General features: G+C 50.3%; 1 protein-coding gene across 1 annotated transcript in view; it reads left to right on the plus strand.

Annotated features, from left to right (window-relative positions):
• The window catches only part of TG (thyroglobulin), a 249,251-nt gene that overhangs the window by 201,917 nt on the left and 27,385 nt on the right, over nucleotides 1–19,949 (plus strand). Inside the window, exons 42-43 of the mRNA XM_007447997.1 lie at nucleotides 9,574–9,738; nucleotides 10,749–10,916. Of these exons, the coding sequence (XP_007448059.1) occupies nucleotides 9,574–9,738; nucleotides 10,749–10,916 (333 nt within the window). The remainder of the gene's footprint in view (nucleotides 1–9,573; nucleotides 9,739–10,748; nucleotides 10,917–19,949) is intronic.

Here is a 19,949-nt window from a genome sequence, read left to right on the forward strand (position 1 = left end):
TTTTTTTTGCGGCACGTGGGCCTCTCACTGTTGTGGCCTCTCCCGTTGCGGAGCACAGGCTCCGGACGCGCAGGCTCAGTGGCCATGGCTCACGGGCCCAGCCGCTCCGCGGCATGTGGGATCTTCCCGGACCGAGGCACGAGCCCGCGTCCCCTGCATCGGCAGGCAGACTGTCAACCACTGCGCCACCAGGGAAGCCCTAAAACCATTTTTTAAAAGTTAGCTGTCGAGACCGAGAAACATGGCTTAAAATACTATCTAAATGTTTATCATACACATACAGTACAGAAATATTTCCGTTTAATAAAGGTTTTCACATGGTATCTTTTGGGAAACGATTAAAATATTATGTAAACTGCTCATTCAATACATTTTCGTTATCTCGCAGAAAAAAACATATGTATACCTTTTGACCTAGTAATTCTTTTGTATATGAAAATCGTCATGGTTCTGTGAATAGATTTAGCTACAAGGATGTGCATTGCAGTGTTGTCTAAAACATCATAAAACTAGAAACAATAAAGCTATCATTTACTGAATACTGACATGTGTAATGCACCCTATTGTTATATGAAAATCATCTTATTTTTCACTACAACAGTCCTCTAGGGAAACTCTCAGCATCATTACACTCCTTCTTACAGATGAAGGAAGAGTCCAAATCAAAAAGTACAAATCAGAGCAGGGCTTTGCATCCAAGTGTGACCTGCAGCTGCTCCTAACCTCTCCATGACTCTCTCCCTAACAGCCTAAATACATGGTGCACGATGGCTTTAGAAAATCTCCTAAATGGCTAGGTATCAGCGCAGACTGATATTCACAATGGACTGTGAGATAAAAAAAGACAAGTTCAAAATCAATATGATTTAACCTGTTTCCTACTTATAACACACACACACACGGAAGATACATGCTAGGAGGATAACAGTATTTAACAGTCACGACTGAGAGGACATTAAGTAATTTTAATTTTCTTTGTTTTGTTCGCCTGTGTTTTCTACCATAGACTTTTGTGCTGCTATTTTTGCTTTGAAGATTGCAGAAGTTGCCATTCTGCCTTTAACTAAACTGAGGTGACACCGATGGCTGTAGGACAATATGCACGTTAGCTTTTTTCCAGGGTGTGAAGGAGATTGCCATTTCGGCAGACCTGTGATGCGGTGACGGAAGGCTTGTTCTTGGGACCACTCCTCTCGGTCAGGACGGCCTCTCCCGCCCTCGGGGGTCTTCCTCTTATTTCCCCTGCCAAGTGGTCTTCCATGGTCTTGGCCTTGCCACTCATCCACTGATCAGTGACTACGGCTGCTTTCCTCTTGACAAGAGTCAGGTTATGTTTTAGTATGGAACTGATCTTTTAAATGTAATTAAAATTCTTTCTAATTAAAAGTAATATAAATTCACTGGAGAAAAGTTAGAATATTCTGAAAAGTGTAAAAAGCCCATAAAACTCACCCATCATTCCCTCTCCTGGAATTAATAGGGGACTCTGGGAATTGGCAAAGTTGGGCTATCCAGAGAGCCTGGTGGAGTGATAGGCAGTGGGGAGATGGCGTGAATTTCACAGGACCCCTGCCCTCCATCAAGGCAGCATGGCATCATGGGAAAGCCACGGCATCTTGGGGTTCAGGAAATCTGGCTTCTTTACCTCCTTCACCTGGTACCAGCAGCTTGCTAAACTTCTTTGACACCCTTTCCTGAGTATATACCCCAGTTTCTTTTTGGAATATGAAGTAGGGAACGTACAAAAGAGTGATTAAACAAGTAACGTAGTTTCTTTTTAAATACTGTTGGTTCTTCCTACCTCATCAGGTGGGTGAGGGTATTGCAATGAGATTGAGTGAGCGCTCTGTATAAAGCAGAGTGTGGGACAGTTGTAAGTGCACATCAAAGTGACCGAGGGTGGGTTCTGGTCTGTGTGGCCTTTCCAGGCTGCAGACATAACGAGGGCATGACAAGGGACCTTTGCAAGCTGTCCTGTGTGACTCTTCCCCGTTCGGCACTCCGGACACAGGAGAAGCCAGACTCTCCCCGCCTTTCCTCTCTCTGTCCTGGCCACCCTCGCAAAGATTTTGTTTACGGGTCGTCACCCATAAGCCACGCCGAGTGGCGTGGAAAATAAGGGTGTGATGGGCTGAGTTCTCATTGTTTCCAGCCATAGGTAGGACAGTGTAGGGGAGAGACAGTGCAAGCTTTATAACCCTGGCTCTGCTGCTTTTAGTCCCAAGACCTTGAGCCCACTCTGAGCCTCCATCTATAAAGTGGGGATGACAATCCATATAGGGCTGTTGCTGGGATCACATGAGAAAATGTGCATGCATGACTGGCTCTTAAAAGGTACGTTGTAAACATTTAATTCCCTTCCACTCCCCTTTGAAAGTTATATAAAGATGGAGCAGGAATTCCCTGGTGGTCCAGTGGTTAAGACTCCGTGCTTCCAATGCAGGGGGCTCAGGCCCTGGCTGGGGAGCTAAGATCCCACATGCTGCGTGGTGTGGCCAGAAGCTTTTTAAAAAATGTTTTAACGAAAGTTATATAAAGATGGAGAGACGGAGGTGGAGAGAGGCTGCGGAGGGCTTAGCGGGCGTCCCAGGGCCGGGAGGAAGCAGACCTGGCCGTGAAGCCATACCTCCTGCTCTGTTCCCTGCGCCTCTGAGGGACCAGGTCGTTTGTCTTTCCTGCAGGTTCTGACTCCTGCCATCAGCTGCAATTCATGAAGCCACACCCCACTTTTCCGCACTGGAAGTTGCTTTCACAGGTTTAAAGAGAATGACAAGATAGAATTAGTCACCAAAGGGCTGGCGATGAGCTGTTGTCCTGTTGGGGGGACCCACAGAGCTAAGGGGAAGAGAAGGAACGGAAGCCAGTGGGTGAGCATGTGCTCCGCACCAGGCCCCGCGCTGAGTTCCTCACACAGTGCGCTTCGTACACCTCTTGCAACAAGGCTGTGAGGCTGGCGCTTTATAGTGGGGAGCACTGAGCCTTAGAGAGGTGATGTATTTCGTACACACACACTTTTCCGTAAGACGGGAAGTACTCCCGGAGCCTCTTTCCAGCCTTGCCTTTCACGCGCTCCCCTAGGTTACGATTCATCCCCGTACTTGGTGTTAGGATGCTTCGAGGCAAGGGCAACACCTCGTCTGATGTTCAAAGGACATTAACAAGGGCTGAGATACAGCTTTTTTTCCTCATCCAAATTCCCTGGGCTTTTCACCAACTAACAACAAGAACTGCTGATTCCTAAAAAGAAGAGGAAGGGGGAAGCGCGCTCTTGTGCCCTCGGACTAGGGTTTCAAGATGAAAGTTGTGTAAATTATCATCCCTTTGACTGAAATTTTGCCAAACTCGAAGTGTTACAAATTAGACTAAAACTCATGCTTTTAGGGATCAAGAAAAGAAGACGATTTCGGTGTAGAAAAGGTTAAAGAGGATACTAATATTAACTTGGATGTACAGAAGGGTTTTTAAAAAGTCTATCTCTTGCTTTAGTTTGCAGAATTCTCTCTGAGTTGTCCGCCTCGATGGTGTCCCCCAGTCCAGCTAGTCTACAACATTCTGGTCTCAACCTTCCAGGTTTGGGCCCATTCCTAGGAGAGGGTCCTATGCAGGGCAGTGGCAGTGATGCTCTGGATCACGCCTCACCCCTTTCTCCTCTGACCATACGAGCCTCTGCTGGGCTCCCTGCCTCAGACAGCACCTCTCCCATTCGTCCCACTCAGCAGTCAATCCACCATCCAGCCATTCCTTTGAGTTCCTGCTCACCAATGTTTAGCGAAGGTCTGCCGTACGCCAAGCTTTGTGCTAGACTCCAGGGGTAAAGGAATAACCATCCCAACCTCTGCCATCAGAATTTCATCTTCAGGAAGCTTCGAGGCTCATTTGCAGAGAGGCTATTGAATGCTGTGCACTATTTTCAGCACCGAGATGCAAAGACAAATGACTCAAGGACATTCCTAAAATACCTTCTCTAACACCTGTTCAGAAGCCTTTACTGACTCCTCACACCGCCTGTGAGATACCTGTCCTGTATCTTGGGGTTTACTACCTTCTAATTGCACCTCTTGCTTAGGCTGGATTTAAAGCCCTCTCACTTTTGCTCCTCACTACCTCTCTATGCCCATGCCTCTCTTCACCCAGGAGAATTAATTGGTCCATCCATCCACCCATCCATCCATCTACCCATCCACTTACACAGCCACTGGCTCACTCATTCAGTACATATTTTTCTGAGTTCTAAGTCCTGTTCTGGGGATGCTGGGATACTTGCAATGAGCTGCTACCCCCTACAGCTCCCTTGGGTAATCAGACCCCTGAGTTCACCTGCCATCCCCGCCTATTCCCCACAAGAGTGGCCACCTGGCCTCTTTCCTTTTCTCTAATCATTTCCTTCCATCAAAGCCCACTCAAGTCCTACTTCTGTGCAGCTTCCTCTGGACCACCCTCATGCTCAGAAATCTCTCCCCGCTCTGAACTTTGAAAGCATGAGAATTCTCGGCTCTCTCTTGACGCTGATGATAGACAGACTCATCTTGAGGCCACTAATATGTGTGTCCTATGGATATAGTCCGTATTTTCAAAAAGTAGGAAGTGCATGTGAGCAGAAATCCAAGACAGAGATTGCAAGGGACTTGCTACCTGTCACTAGGTTTGTAACAACCGGTTTAATTAAGTGACCTTGATAATGATAATATCAAATGATAGTACGTCAACTTGTAGGAGTAAAATACCTAGGTAACAGTATTCATCACGATAATCATAACTAACTTTATCGAGTGATGATTCCATGTTAGGCAGTTTGCATCCATCGTCTCGTTCACTCTGCGTACCAGCCCCATGAGTGTTCACCAAAATATCCCCATTTTTCAGATCAGGAGCTGGAAGCTCAGAATGACAAAGGGACTTGGCAAGATGGCAATGGGCGGAGCTGGGGTCGAAACCCTGGTCTGCCCGGGCCCGGAGCCATGACCTTCCACTTTGCTTTGGCCTCACATTCACAAGGGACAGAAAGGGACCGGTGACCAGAGGCATAAGACTGAGGGCTCACAAGGTTAGAACATGTTGCTAAGGAGCCAACTGCCTGGGTTCAAATCCCGGTGCCCTCGCTCCCCAGCTGTGAGACCCGGGGCAAGGAGCCTGATCTCTGCCCTGAGTTTCATCACCTGTAAGGCTGCGATAACCCTGTCCCCACCTCGTAGGGTTGTTCCTGGGTGTAAACCAGCCTCTATGTGCACAGCCTCCTAGAGTGTGTGGCACATAGTGTTATTTGAATGAGAATTATTGCCATCATTGTTACATCTACATGCAGGGCACCTCCTTGATTCCACACTGTGCCCCCGGCAGGCGCCCAGCTTCCCACCCACCCCCTCTTTCCCCATGAGGTAACATCACCAGCCCCCTCACGGGTGAGGGATCCATTGCGGGGGGGACGGGTGGCAGAAGGTGACGGACTCGAGGAAGGAGATGAGAAGGAATGGGCACCTCCTGGAGGGCTCACCTGCCACCCAGAGCCACTTCCTTGGACTCACCTGTCCCCCTCAGAGAGGGCCACCAGGCCCTCCTGTGACGGCGTGTTTGTTACAGAGACTCCCCCTCCTTGGTGCTTTCTGGGGAAGACCTGTGAATGGTTCACGGAGGTGTCCATTTCAAGCAGGTCTGGTGTGTCTGTGTGTGGCTGAGTGTATCTGTGTGTGTCTTTCTATCTGTGTCTCTGTGTGAGAGTGTGTATTTTTGAGTGTGAGTCTGTGTGTGTCTGCAATGTGTGTGTGTGTGTGTGTGTGTGTCTGTGCGTGACTGTATGTGTGCATGGCTGTACTGTGAGTGTGTCTTTCTGTCTGTGAACATGTGTTCTGTGCCCGTGGTTGGCCAGGGGCATTCCCTGACTCTCAGATGACCATAGTGGCTGGCTGAGGTCAAGACCCCTTCCTGTGTTCAGAGGTTCCAGAAAGAAAAAGCAGTGGTCAGCAATTGTGGTTTTGCCCTGCACTATTTTTAAAGTTAAAAAAAAACAACAAGCGGAAATTCATTACCACTCGATAGCTAGGTCAGATTTAGATAAAGCGCAGGCCCAGGGCTGGGGATGGACGGCTGGCATGACAGGCAGGCTGGAGAGACCCTGCTGCCGGTCCCCAGTCCCCTGAGCCCCTCGGTGCTCACAGCAGTAGGGACCTCACCTCCCGCCGTGGGGAAGACGCAGCCACCTCCTCTGGGCATCTTCGCCATGACCTGTGGAGTAGGTTTGTCGTCCCCATTCACAGATGAGAAAACCGAGGCCCCAGGTGTCACTCACTTGTCCAAGGTCACTACATCAGCGAGCATCAGGGCCGGGGTTTGAACCTGGTCCTTCAGCCCCCAAAGGCCCCGCTCTTTGCACGACTCTGCGCGCCACACCCTCCTGCCGCCCCCAGTTCTCCGTCTTCAACCAAGTGCTTCAAAGTTGGGGCTGAGCCGGCCGTTGGCTTGTTTAACCACTGATTTTCCATGAAGAATGTGGTTTCCTTCAGAAAGATCGATTAAAACAAAGTCCTTGAAGACAGGAAAGTTCTCTGAGTTCTCTCTTGCAATGTCAGTGTAACCCACGCCTTTAACCACTTCCCCACCGTATCAGGGACTCTGGCCTTTGACATCTGTAGAAAATGTCGAACACATTAGAGGGCCCAACCGTGAAGTCCGCACCCCCTTGTAGCCTCTCTGTGGGCAGAGCAGGCGCTCAGAGCCTGCCTTAGCCTTCTGCACTCGGTCAGCTCAAAGCGCCATTTAGAACATGGGGCTTTACCCTTGAATATCGTGAGTGTGTATTAGTGTGTGTGTGTGTGTGTGTGTGTGTGTGTGTGTGTGTGTGTGTGTGTGTTTTCCCTTCAGACTGAGCACATCCAGTGGTTCTCAGAAAGGCTGACATTCTCAGTGTTGGAAGGATAAACCCACGGGCACAGGGACTCCACGTAAGGGTTCAACCATCATGACCTTTACTTGCTGACACCGTTGCTGAGCTCCAGGTTGGCTGGCATTGGCTGGCATTTTACTTTTATCACTGCTTAGGACTCGCCCTGGTTTGTAGACGCTGAAGCTCAGAGCAAGAGCCCTTGGCTGGAGGTCCACAGAGCCTCTCTGTGCCTGAAACCCCCTCCTCTATAAAATAGGGTGATAATTCGCCCTGCCTCGTGGGATGGTAGTGAGGCTTAAGTAAATTAATACCTGTCGGATACTGAGGACGCACAGAAACGCTCCATCGAGGTTGGCTCTTGTGATTCTTGGGCATCTCAGCCGCCCCAGAGGGACCACGTGGGTCGATACTTCTGTGTCCAGGTGCCCAGGAGGAAAGGTGTTGAGGAGCGTGTGAAGTCAGCCTGCAGACTTGGGGCCGGGTCTGGGGCACAGAGCTTCCACTTTCGCTGCATTTAGCTTCTGGGATTTGGAGCCTCGACCCTCCGTGTGGACAGGCCCAGCCCCAGGCCCCAGGCAGAGGGCTGCCTGCCCTCTGGGCAGCTGCTTGGCCCAGTACTGCCCTCAGCTCTCTGTCTACCCTCAGAGCGGCCTGTTCTCATTGCGGCGCCCGTGCTCTGCCCGTGACCCTGAAGCACGAAGACCCCTGGAACCTCCCGGGGGGCAGCGCTGGAATGTACCCCCTATTACAGGAGACTCGTCCAGCAGGCTTTCGGGAGGGTCGGTGTCCTCCCCTCTAGACCTCTGTCTGTTGTCTCTTTTACACAGTGGGTAGGAACACAGTGACCCAGGGGAGCATGGGTACTGCACTTTACAGCTTCCAGAATGCTTCCTCTGCATTACCTCAACGACCCTCTCAGAGATCCAGAGAGAGCCGCACCTGCTGGTAAACCCATTTCACGTATGAGGAAACCGAGCTCTGTGTTGCTGGTACTTCTAGCTCAGGGTAGGGCCTAAAATGGAAACATATACCATGGAGTCAGCCAGATCAGTGTTCTCTTTACATTGGAGCAAGGGGGGCAGTTCAGCTCCTGGACACACCTTCTTGTTCTGGATGTGAAAACACACATGGCATCACGTGGGGCTGAGAGCACAGCCCAGGGGTGGGCTGCTGAGACTGGGGTCCTGGCCCTGCCACTCACCAGCTGTGTGACACTGGACAAGATACTGAACCTCTCTGTGCTTTACTTTCCTCCTCTCTAAGGTAAGGGCATAAATAGCATTTACCTCCCAGGGTTGTGGAGAGGCTTTATTGAGTTAATACACGAGAAGTACTTATAAACTGTGGTTGCCAAAAGCTCCTATAGCTCCTGGTGTGTATTAGGTACTTGACAAGTGAGGATTCTCCCTTTCCTCTTGGAGCCTTAGTTTGCTTGTCGACAGGGTGGGGATGACAGTTGTACCTGCCTTGTATTCTGGTTGTGACGATTACATGAGACAAAGCAGAAAAAGTTCTTGGGAGGGGGACCACCTGGCAGGTAGCAGTAAGTGCCCCATGACCAATATTCTCCAGCCCAGCTGCCCCTCATTACAGAGGTGGGTCATAGATCTAGAGCTTTCCACTTTCTGCCCAAGGTCCTGGAACACAGCAGACTCTGGAGCCCAGCTGTCTGAAGCCACAGGCTGGTTCCACCTCTGATAAGATTTTTGGCCTTGGCCAAGCTACATAATTTCCCTATTTCTTTCTTTCTGTATTTATAAAATGGAGGCAGTAACAGCCGCTAACGTACACATCTCTTATGAGCATCCAATGAGATAAAAAGGCGGAAGCTCTCGAGGTAGTCTAAGTCCCCAGTCGATGGCCGTTCTGTTACTATTATTAGTGGCAGCATCACGAGTAATGGTAGCGGTGCCAGCAGTCCAGTCCCAGACCGTCCCTGATTCCATGGTGGGCAGTAGCCCACGTCTGAGCTGGAGGGAAGGGGTGACTCACAGAGGATGGGCCCCGGGGTCCTACCCTGGTCAAGACCCCACTCAGCTCACCGCTTCCACCCCTGGCAGAAGACCCAGTTCCACCAACAGTCCAGGCCCGGAGAGCCATCTCCCAGAACCCAGTAACCATCACCTGCATTCTTAGAGAGGAAATGCTCCCAGAGACCTGAAATTTGTACGGAGACTTACGATGACTTTGCTGATACAATTTACTTTCACAATGACTGTGTTTCCATCACCTTTAAGTGGGCATCTATTTTAAAGTCCAACTCTAGCTTAACTGAGCCAGGAAAGCTTGCTCTTTAAGGAGCCCCCAGGAGGTGCTGGTGGGATGTATCCACTTTTGTAGAGTCCTCTTCTCAGGGGACAGTTCTGATATTTGTCCCTGTTCAACCGCCATCAACTCTTTGCCTCAATATACAACTTTAGTTCATAGCCAAGACTGAAGATCACTCGGTCCGCTGCTCTCACTTTACAGGTGAGAAACTGCGGCCTAGGGAGACTCACTCAAGAGCTCACAATATGTTGATATAATATTGATCAGCTCTGACTTCCTAGATGCCTGTGGGTATCCCGGGAAGGGTCCTGGGACTCGCGTACCTAGAAGAAGGATGCAGAGCCCTGATGCGGCCCTGAGGTCTCTGGGCTGAGCAGAGGATGGGAGATGATCTAGACTTTGGGCCCTGAGTCTGCTTTGTCTTCCAGGGCGGCTCCGTGCTCTCCCCCGCCGCTGTCATCAGTCCGGAGAAGGCTCGGCAGCAGGCAGCTGCTTTGGCGAAGGAGGTTGGCTGCCCCACCTCGTCCATCCAAGAAATGGTGTCCTGCCTCCGCCGGGAGCCTGCCCGTGTCCTCAATGATGCCCAGACCAAGGTGGGCACTTGTGTGCGAGTTGGGAGGGACATCCTCTGATCTTTCACAAATGGAAACCAGGCCAGAAAGGAGACAGGACCCACCCAAGGCCACGCAGTGGGTTGGTGACCAGCTAGAACTGAGTGCATATTTCCAGAGCCCCTGTGCCGTGCGTAGGCCACAGGATGTGATGGACCAAGCACAGGTCCTGAGGGTCGACAGATCTCTCTGCTCATCAGATTTTATCTGTACGACGGGGATAATGATGGGAACCTTATAGAGGAGGAAAAGAAAATGAAGTGACATAGGTAAGGGGTCTTGCTGGCACCCTGGTGGCACCCCGTCAAGCCACAGCGACATGTACTGAGCACCAGGGTCACGGCTGCAGTGGAGCGAGGCCAACATGCCCCCTTAGGCAGGACAGTTGTGCGCTTCCTTCTCCAGCCTATAAAGACCCTGCTCACAGCCCCCAGTCTCTCTGGCTGGCCCTGATATTAACAAAGGGGATTCTAGCAGGAATAACTTGTCATCTGAGCTGACACTTTAATCCCTTCAGCAGTGAGCCTGGACTTGCAGACCCGGCGCAGGTCCAATCCTCAGCTCCTCCAAATGTGGGCTAATCGGATGGTGGCTAAAGCTGATGAATTCCCCTGTCATATCCTGCCTTTGGCCACCACCTCCTCCTCTATCAATATCTCTTGCTTCACTCACTCAACCACAGGCTCAGACTTACCCGTTCCTCCCTGTGGATCTGTTGTCACTTTGGCGGGAGGCTCTGGGATGCTCCCCTAGGGACCAACCACTGCTCAGAGCAAGATCCCCCTTCCCGGCGCTGTCGCCTGGTGTCCTGCCTGGCTGTTGTCTGGCCACATTACTCTTATTTCCCAGTAGAGCTTTGGGTAAATAAGCGGCGCTGGTGTTCATTATGGTTAAGACCCGATTAAGTGAAGCAATGCAACGATTATTCCAGTACCATTTTTTTAAAGGACAAAGTCTATATAAATCATGACACCCCTTTGCACCTGATGCAGCTTCTGGCCGTGAGTGGCCCTTTCCACTACTGGGGCCCTGTGGTCAATGGCCAGTACCTCCAAGAAGCTCCAGCCAAAGCACTGCAGAGAGCTCCGCGGGTGAAGGTGGATCTGCTCATCGGGAGTTCTCAGGACGACGGGCTCATCAACAGAGCCAAGGCCGTGAAGGTAGGTGGAAGGAGGCCTCAGGGGCCCCTGTGGGGTGCGGCCCAGTGACTCTGGACCTAAGTCTGACCTTGGTCAAGAGTCGTCGACTTACTTGCTTATTTTCAAAACAATCGCTGAAAAACTACATGTGCAAAGGCTCTATAAGAAGTTTGGGAGGTGGTTGTGGTGAGTGGGATTCAGCAATGAGGCACCTGCCAAGTTGTGAGCAACACAGACACATCCACAAATTACAGCTGCGAATGAATCACCGTGGGAAACTGCCAGCAGGGCTGACCCAGGAGCTCTGTAGCTTCAGGGCTCCAGGCCGTGGGTACCGCTGCTCCATGAAAGATGCTTGTCCCACGGAGGCTGGGAGAAGGAGAGGCGTGGGGATGAAGAGAGTCCTGGCAGGGAAACCCAAACACTAGCCTTCCCAGCTTCCGAGCTTCCCAGCCATCCCAGGAAAGTGTGGACCAGGCACAGGGCAAGAGCAGCTTTGTGTGGCTTGTTGGAGACGCAGCAAAGTGCGAGGGATTGGTGAGGTCATTTATCTGCCTGAGCAGACACTTCCTGCTCAGACCAGAGAGGCCATCACTCCTCACAGGATGCAGCCACCCAGGAAGAGGTCGAGCACGCTCCCCCCTGGCCCGCCCACCCCTCCTTGTCAAGCTGCTCCTGATGGATCCTCTAGGCCATCAGCCTGGGATGGTGGCCCCAGCACATGACACAAGGTGAGGACCCACACTCAGCATAGGGCTCTGTCTGGCTCTATTGAATATAAGGCAGTTTTGTTGGAATGAATAACAACAAAAAAGGAATCATTGATGCAACCAAATGGGGTCTCGCATCCTTTGGATTATGCTATTCCCTTGGGTAATCTACCTCACTTAGGGGAATCTATCTCACAGCAATAAAAGCACCACTTTGACATGAGATATATATACAAGGGTATTAATCACAGCATTGATTGCTGTGGCAAAAACGTTGAAAGCAACTCAAATGTCTATGAACAGGGAAATGGTTGACTAGATGAAGATACACACTATTGAATATGATGAACTATTGAAAATGATGCAGACGGTGAAAAGAGTGAACCAGATACATCTCTCCTGGCTTGAGGATGCCTGTGATATGTTGTTAAATGGAAAACAAAAAAATCAGAATGCAGAGGAGTGTGAAATTAAGGTAGCATTCATATATTTAAAAAACAACCAACCTGTGTATATCTGTAAATACGTAACTGTGTGTAATTGTATTTATTTCTATGTGAAAGGATAGTGCTGCAGAAAGATACACAGCAAGCAATTAACATGGGCTATCCCAGGAGGTGTGGCAATGTGAAAAAGAATACTATGAATTTAATATTACTAACATTACTAATATACGTATGAATACATCACATAGGCATATATGTGTGCGTATATATGTATATGTATAAATAGAGAGCATTGTGTTGCGTTGTGTGTGGGTGTATTGGGGGGGGGGGGGGGAAAGATCAGAATGCAGAGGAGTGTGAAATTAAGGTAGCATTCATATATTTAAAAAACAACCAACCTGTGTATATCTGTAAATACGTAACTGTGTGTAATTGTATTTATTTCTATGTGAAAGGATAGTGCTGCAGAAAGATACACAGCAAGCAATTAACATGGGCTATCCCAGGAGGTGTGGCAATGTGAAAAAGAATACTATGAATTTAATATTACTAACATTACTAATATACGTATGAATACATCACATAGGCATATATGTGTGCGTATATATGTATATGTATAAATAGAGAGCATTGTGTTGCGTTGTGTGTGGGTGTATTGGGGGGGGGGGTGGCATAGAGCAGAGCTTAGGTCACTAACAGCTTCCATCCCGTTGACTCACAGCCATGGAGAAGGAACTTTTGCCCCTGATCCATCTCTACGTTTTTCTGCCGAGCGCCCGTATATGACTCAGCCCTTTACCTCAAGGGGCTGCAACTTGAGTATTAAACCAGACTAACACTCTGGAAACACTGAAACAATGCCACTCTCCACCACTAGCCCTGGGCTTTTCTTCTCTAAAGTGGTGGGTCTTCAAATTCCCACTACTTTGATCAAGCCCGTCATCAGTTAAAAAATAGTAAGCACAGTCATTTGAGTATAAATTATATACATGAGTACTCTTATACTACGTGTTATAAAAGATTCACAAAAACAAAGAATTATAAAGCAAGAGAAAGAAACGAGTGTCCTTACATTTGTGCTGCACTCTCTGCGTGCTGCCCGAGAGAGACGATGCCCTACAGCATGGGCAGCACGGAAAGACATGGCCACCGGCCCTGGATCCTCTTCCATGCAACACCTCATTCCACACTGCCCGTCAGGGGAGGATGTGGTAAATCTTTGTGCAGAAGATGCTATGTCCCCACAGCGCTGGTTCTTTGGACCATGCGCTGGAAATGCATCCCAGCCATCTCTGACCTTAGAGAGAGAGAAGAGCTCCATTCCCGGGAGCCTGGGGAATCATCCTAGAAGCAGGCCCCAGCAGCACGTTCCTATACTCCTCCCACCCCCAGTGGAAGAGCCATCCATCGGGGCTGGGGGGAGGGGAGCTTTTATTGGCAGTCTTGGTGCTGGGGTTGACCATGGGGCAGCTCAAGTTTATATTTTCGGGTGATGCCAACCCACTGTAAGAGGATTGTCTGTGGCTGCCTTGGTGTTTCCTGGTCCTCTCCCAGCAGCATCTTGGGAGTTTCCCAACTCTGCCCTGAATTTCTGAACCCCCTCCAGCAGGGAACCTGCAACCAGAGGACTGGAAACCCTCCCCAACAATGCACTGCGTTTCCCTCTGAGGCTTTCAAGGAGATGTTTCCTCGGTCCGCTTGCAAAGAAAGATCGTGTCTGCTGACAGAGCTCACTGCCTGCACCAGGAAGGAGATGGGTGGGAGAGTGTGCCGTCAAGTCCAGGCACCAGAATAGGGAACTGGCTGACTATTCCTGTCTGACTTCCCTTCTCCATTTATTCTCCTTTGAACAGGCGCTAGTGCAGTCGTTGGGTGGTTCTTGTGAGCCTGCATCCCGCTGGGAACCCACCTCGGTTCTGACTGCTGTGGACAGTTGGGAGAAGCAGGGATGCAGTAACAGTCGGGTTTGAGGCCAAGTCCACACTTGCAGTGCCATTACATGCCGGCATCTCCTGAAAGCGTACCTCCAGCCCCGCTCTGTACCTCCCACCTGGGCTTTTCCCTTGAACTCTAGACTGGGTTAGCGCAGGGTCTACTTGACGTCTTCACTTAGATGTCTCATCGCTTCTCACTCTTAACGCAGCCAAAATGAACTGCTGATTCCACTTATGTCCCCACCCCCAACCAGCTTATGCCCCTGCTGTCTTCACCATCTCAATCAACAGCAACCCAGACTCCAAACCTCTCTCTCTGCCTACTAGCATTCCATCAGCACATCTATCTTCAAGTTGTTTCCAACCCCCTCTCCCACCTCTTCTGCCACCACCTGATGCTTGCCATCATCTTTCTCCGGGAGCTTTGCAATGGTCCCCAGCCATCTCCCTGCTTCTGGCTTTGCCCCCTTTGCTCTGTGAGGACCACAGGGGCTGGAGTAATCCCTTTACGGTGTAAGTCAGATCACGTCACTCCTCTTCTTATAGCCGTCCAGTGGGCTCAGCTCATGCAGAGGAAAAGCCACAGTCCTTAACGCCCACTATCTGATGTGGCCACTATTTGCCCTCTGACCTCGTTCCTGCTGCCCGCCTCCTCCCGCTGACTGTGCTTCAGCCTAACCGGTCCCTGTGGTGTTCCTCAAATCTGCCGAGCACACTCCCACCTTAGGGTCTTGGCACTTTCTGTTCCCCCTTCTAGAATGTTCTTCCCCAGGTAACTCATTCCCTCACTTCCTTCAGGGTCTGCTTCTTTGGAGAGAACATCCTGGACCACTCTGGTGGAAAAGGCATCCACACCCCCAGCATCCTCTCTCCCCTTTATCCTGCCCCCCGTCCTCAGCGCTTGTTCCCCTTGACATGTTCTATATTCGTCTACTCTATTTCTTCCTCCTCTGCAATGTGAGCCCCAGGAGCTCTGAGACTTTATCTATTTTGCTTTCTGCTATATCTCTGGTGCCTACAAAAGAGGCTGGCACACAGTAAGTGCTCAATGAATCTTTATTCAATGGAAAGAATGAAATTATGGATCCGACCTAGGAGTCTTCAAGGAGATCATTTATTCCCAAACGACCCTATGGATCAGGGATTATTATCACTAACGCTCAGATGGGAAACCAGTTCAGAGAGAAGCCAGAATTCAACTCCAAAGGCACCCTTTTTCCATCCCAGCCCTCTGGGAAAAGCCAGGCCTTCCCTCCACGAGCTTGTCGTCCAACAATGACAGCATATGCCGGGTGAGCACAAACCCAGCTAGAATCAGGGCCCCTTAGTGCAAAGGGCTTTGCAGTTGTACCCACATTCTTCTTTTATCTCAGCCATAATGCTATGAGCTCCACACCCACGAACCAACATTTAACACCATTGTACGGAGGGAGAAATAAGTTTCGAGAGGTTTAATGATTGTCCCAAGGTCTACTAGCTAGTCATTTGCAAAGCCAAGTCTCCACTGAAGGTCCTCTGGCTCCAACTGGGGGCGCTTTGTGTGCTAAACTCTAGGACAGGGATGGAAATGCACTAGCACCACCTACACCACCCTACAGCCAGATCATAGCCCAGAGGAATAATCCTCAGAATCATGGCCAACACAGAAATGCCATGGAGTAGCGTGGACACCCAAGTGGGAACCGAGCTACCAGCTGCCCTCTGGAGGTGGTACTGAAATTCCTCTTTTATTTCCAAACATTCTGCTCACTCGTGCCCTCCGGGTTGCCTTCCCTTCCTCAGCCTGCTCGTGACCTGTATTCAGCGTTGGGTTGTGGGTTTCTCCATTTCCACCTGGAAGGCTCCATAGCACCTGAGTCCAGCTGCCATTAGCCAAGGAGAAACCCAGGATGGCACATTCCTGAGGGCCTCCATCCCAGCGATTCCTTTCCCGAATCCTCTGTCCATCCATATGGGCCGAGCCCTTCCCACCCTGTCTGTGCTGAGAAGCAGGACATACCTGCAACTGTAGAAAATTTCCACATCCGCCTAGAACAGGGTCTCAAGTAGGTTTTTCCCAACACAGAGACCTATTCATTTAGTCATGGGGGTACTTCACAAGGCCACTTACTATGTGCCAGATGCTGTGCTAGGTGTCTGGGGGCATTAATACAAATGAAATTCCTGCCCTCGGGGAGCTCAGTCAAGTAACAGAATAGAAAATGGGCAAAAGTAAGTAACTAAAATGCAGTTTGATACACACTATTTGGAGAGATGGTCGTCCTACTGTAGGACCTCATGGCAGTTAGGGAAGGGGGGGGTGTCACTGGACCCGCAGTGGCACTGCCAGCGGTAGTGACCCAGTGACGAAGGAACTGACCAGGACCCTGTTCCCCCAGCTGTCTGTCAACGGAGCGGGGAGAGTGCCCTGGGTGTCCGTGGATTGTAATCAGGGGTATTTGAGTTCTCCAGAGCCTGAGCCTCAGTTTCCCTATCTGTAAAATCGGGAGATTATTAGTACATATCCTCATAAAGATATTGAAAGAAATCATACATGCAGCAATGTCTGGAAAATACCATGTGCTCGATAAATATTAGTTTTTCACTTAATTCTTTAACTGTACTACTATGGTCAGTATCCAAAGCTATTGTCCCCAATCCAGAGAATAATCCCGAGAAAGCAGGAATACAAAGGACGCACAATCACTAAATCACCTCGCCTGACCTGAGCCAATTTTCCAAATCATGGCAGATGCACACACATGCTTTCTCCTCATGCCACCCTGCATCAGTACCATCCAGAGCCCAACCCACAAACACACACCATCCAGCTCCCTGGGGGAAGTCACAGGAGGGGTAGACGTCCCTCCCACCCCAAGTGAGCCCCCGGACTCACGCGTCCATCACATCAGCAGAGACCCACTAAATTCCCGCAGCCCAAAGAGGTTGGGTAGGGCTTCCAGAGATTCCATGTGAAGACCCTCACCCACTTACCACCCCAAGCCATCTATGGCCCACCCAAGGAGTCTTAATGATACCAGCAAAGTTAACCACATACCCGCGGAACATCAGCGCTGCCTGAGATGGCTGGAAAGGCTCTGTTCGCAGAGAACGATCTTATTTTCTGAAGTAGCAGCTTTCTGTTGAAATTCTTCATCAGTTGCCATGGTGGGGATTTTTCCCTCTCTTCGCTCGCTCTCTCTTTCTCTCTCTCTCTCTCTCTCTCTCTCTCTCTCTCTCTCCCTAACTGGTGAAACTGACAGTCTGCCTACATTAACCGGGCATTAATTTGCATGATCAAAAGCAGATTTGTTCCAAGAGGCAATGCTCTGCCTTCTCCCCCAAAGCACAGGCATCTCCAAGGAAGGCGAGAAAAATCAGAATCGCCGCCGCTGAGGTGCCCCTGAGCTTGGCCAGGAGTTGGCCTCATCCAGGAGCAGGTGGGATGGGGGCCCTGCGGAGAGTAGGGAGGGGGAGGGCAGCCCGCCTGAGAGTTGGAAAGTGGCACCTGGCAGCCCCAGGCGCTGGCACGAGCTCCAGCCTGGGAAAATCAAGCCTTTGGTGACAGATTATAGCAGAGGACGGTACAGGAGTCCCAGGGAAGTACATGGATTTCCTGCGGAGAGGGGCTGCTGCACCGAATTCCCCAGCCCTTTGGGGTGGGGTGGTGCGAGGATCCCAGCCCCGGGCATCGTGAGGCTCTCTGGAGAGCCCAGGACCTGGAATTAGAAAAATGGGTCACGATTCCTTGCTTTAGCCATGCAATTCAGGCAGGTTGCCTAACCAGTCGGAGCTGCCTTCTCTTTAGGCTTTGAACGGGCACAGGGTGACCAGCCCTGCAGCTATGAGAGGACTTCTAGGTGAAGGAGACAGTGCCCAACCCCTGGGAACCACGCTGGGACCCCACCATGCCGGCGCTGTAGCCACCCGGCCCTCAGAGCCGTCACGCACATACGGCACCTCCTCTAAGTGTCCCCCGGCCCTGATGCGTGGGATTATCATTCTCAGTGCAGAAGAAGCCAGGGATCGGCAGGGTTGACTTGTGCCCCCAGAGCAGTAAAAGTATTTTCTGACTGTGCAGGTAACAGGTGAATGTAGGCTTGATTCATTCTTATATATCCATTATTATCATATTTCTTTTTTCTTCTGATTTTAAATTAAAAGGAACATTTTATCGTGTGCCCCTGCAATGATGGTGGGGTCTGGACACCGGGCCTGGTGGATGGTGGAGAGATTGGCCCCTTGTCCCATCACATCCACACCCAGTGGTCGGGGCACGAGCGGTCCGGAGCTGATTCGTGCATGCAGCCAACACATAACTCATTGAGGGCTCTCCTGCAGGCTGGGGGGGAAAGTTGTAACCCGAACAGATAAGGCTCCTGGCTCATGGAGTTTCTGTTCTCGGGAGAGGACACAGACAGGGATGCATAAGCAGAGAAAGTAAGAGTTTCAGATCTTGAAGAGTGCTCTGAAGGAAAGTGTAATGGTAACAGGAGAGGAAGTGATGCAATGGGGAAAAGCAGTTTTGTACGGAGTTCAGGGAGGTGGCTTCCGGTTCTCAGTGATGAGAAGGACCAGCTGTGGAGCGAGTGAGGCGAGGGGCCAGTGCAAAGGGCTGAGGCAGCGCTGGTTTGGGGGACACAGAAGGCCAGGTGCTGGGAAACCCAGTGGATGATGGAGGGAGCAGTAGGAGAGGATGGCAGATGTGTTGCAGGGACCTGTTAGGTCATCAGAAAAGTGCCATATTCTACTTGCAGGGGGCAGTTATCAGAACGTTTTAAGTCAGAATGATCGCACGGATTCATCTCTTTTTTTTTCTGTTTTTTTAGTAATCAGGAAAATTCACTTTATTATTATTTTTTAAAATAGTTTTACCATACAGATACAACATTGTAAATCAACTATGCTGATTCATCTTTTCAAAGAGCATTCTGGCAGCTCTATGGAAAATTGACTACGGAAGGGTAACACAGGAAGTAGAGGCCAGACTGAGGTCCATTGCGAGGTCCAGCGAGCAAGCTGCCATGTTCAATGAAGGTTAAAGATGTGGTCATGGTGAGAACTGCCCAGATGTGGGATATATCTTAGATTGGCAGCTGGGTAGATGAGTTGGGAGTTCAAGAGAGAGTTCAGAGCTATAGATATGGATTTGGGGGAAAACCAGGAAACTATGATGTCACAGAAAGCCAAGAAAAGAACGTTTTTCTGAAAGGAAGCCGAGGTCAAGTGTACAATGTCATTGGAAGTGGTGTGAGTTGAGCGCAGAGATCTGACCCCTGGACCTGACGGGATGTAGGTCCTGGGCGCCCTTGGTAAGGGCCATTTCAGTGGGGTTAGTGGAAGGCCTGACTGATCAGAGTAGGCGGAGGGGAGAGTGAGGAAGTGGGCCTGTGCTTCCCAAACTCACCCTCTTTCCACTGTACCTCCATCTCCACTGGACACCAACCCTCAGCCAGGTTTCAGGACCACTTCATTCATTGCCACATTACCTCTGCGACCTTACCAGGCTGTCCCGTGGCAAGATCTGTGTCATGTTCATTTTAAATCCTCAGTTGCTGGCCAGCAGTATGTCTTTCATTTATGCCCATTAAATGAAAGAGTATTTGTGTCTCCACCTACCTCAGAGCTCTAGAGAATTCTGGGGGCATTTGTTCATTCATTCATCCTTTCAGAGTTCACCCGATTGCCTTTGGAGATGCTGCCCCAGGTCTCCCTCTTCTCAAACTTGCGAAGTCATAACCATTTTGCGTAACATCAAGAGTAGTCAATGTACAAAAGTTACTTAACTATCTCCCGTGTGCAAAGCACTCCTCCTGCGGTCCCCACTCCCCAGAGAACATTGTCAGTGCTTCTGTCCCAGGGTGGGACGGAGAGGAGGAGGGGAGGAGCCCCGATGGGGCAGTAGGAGTGGAGTGTGTCGAGACGTCCTCAGGAGGAGGCTCAACAGGGCCGTGGTACAGCAGAGCACGGGGGGGGGGGGGGGGG

This window comes from Lipotes vexillifer, unplaced genomic scaffold (genome assembly GCF_000442215.2).
Source record: "Lipotes vexillifer unplaced genomic scaffold, Lipotes_vexillifer_v1.1 scaffold796, whole genome shotgun sequence".
Lineage (NCBI taxonomy): Eukaryota > Metazoa > Chordata > Mammalia > Artiodactyla > Lipotidae > Lipotes > Lipotes vexillifer.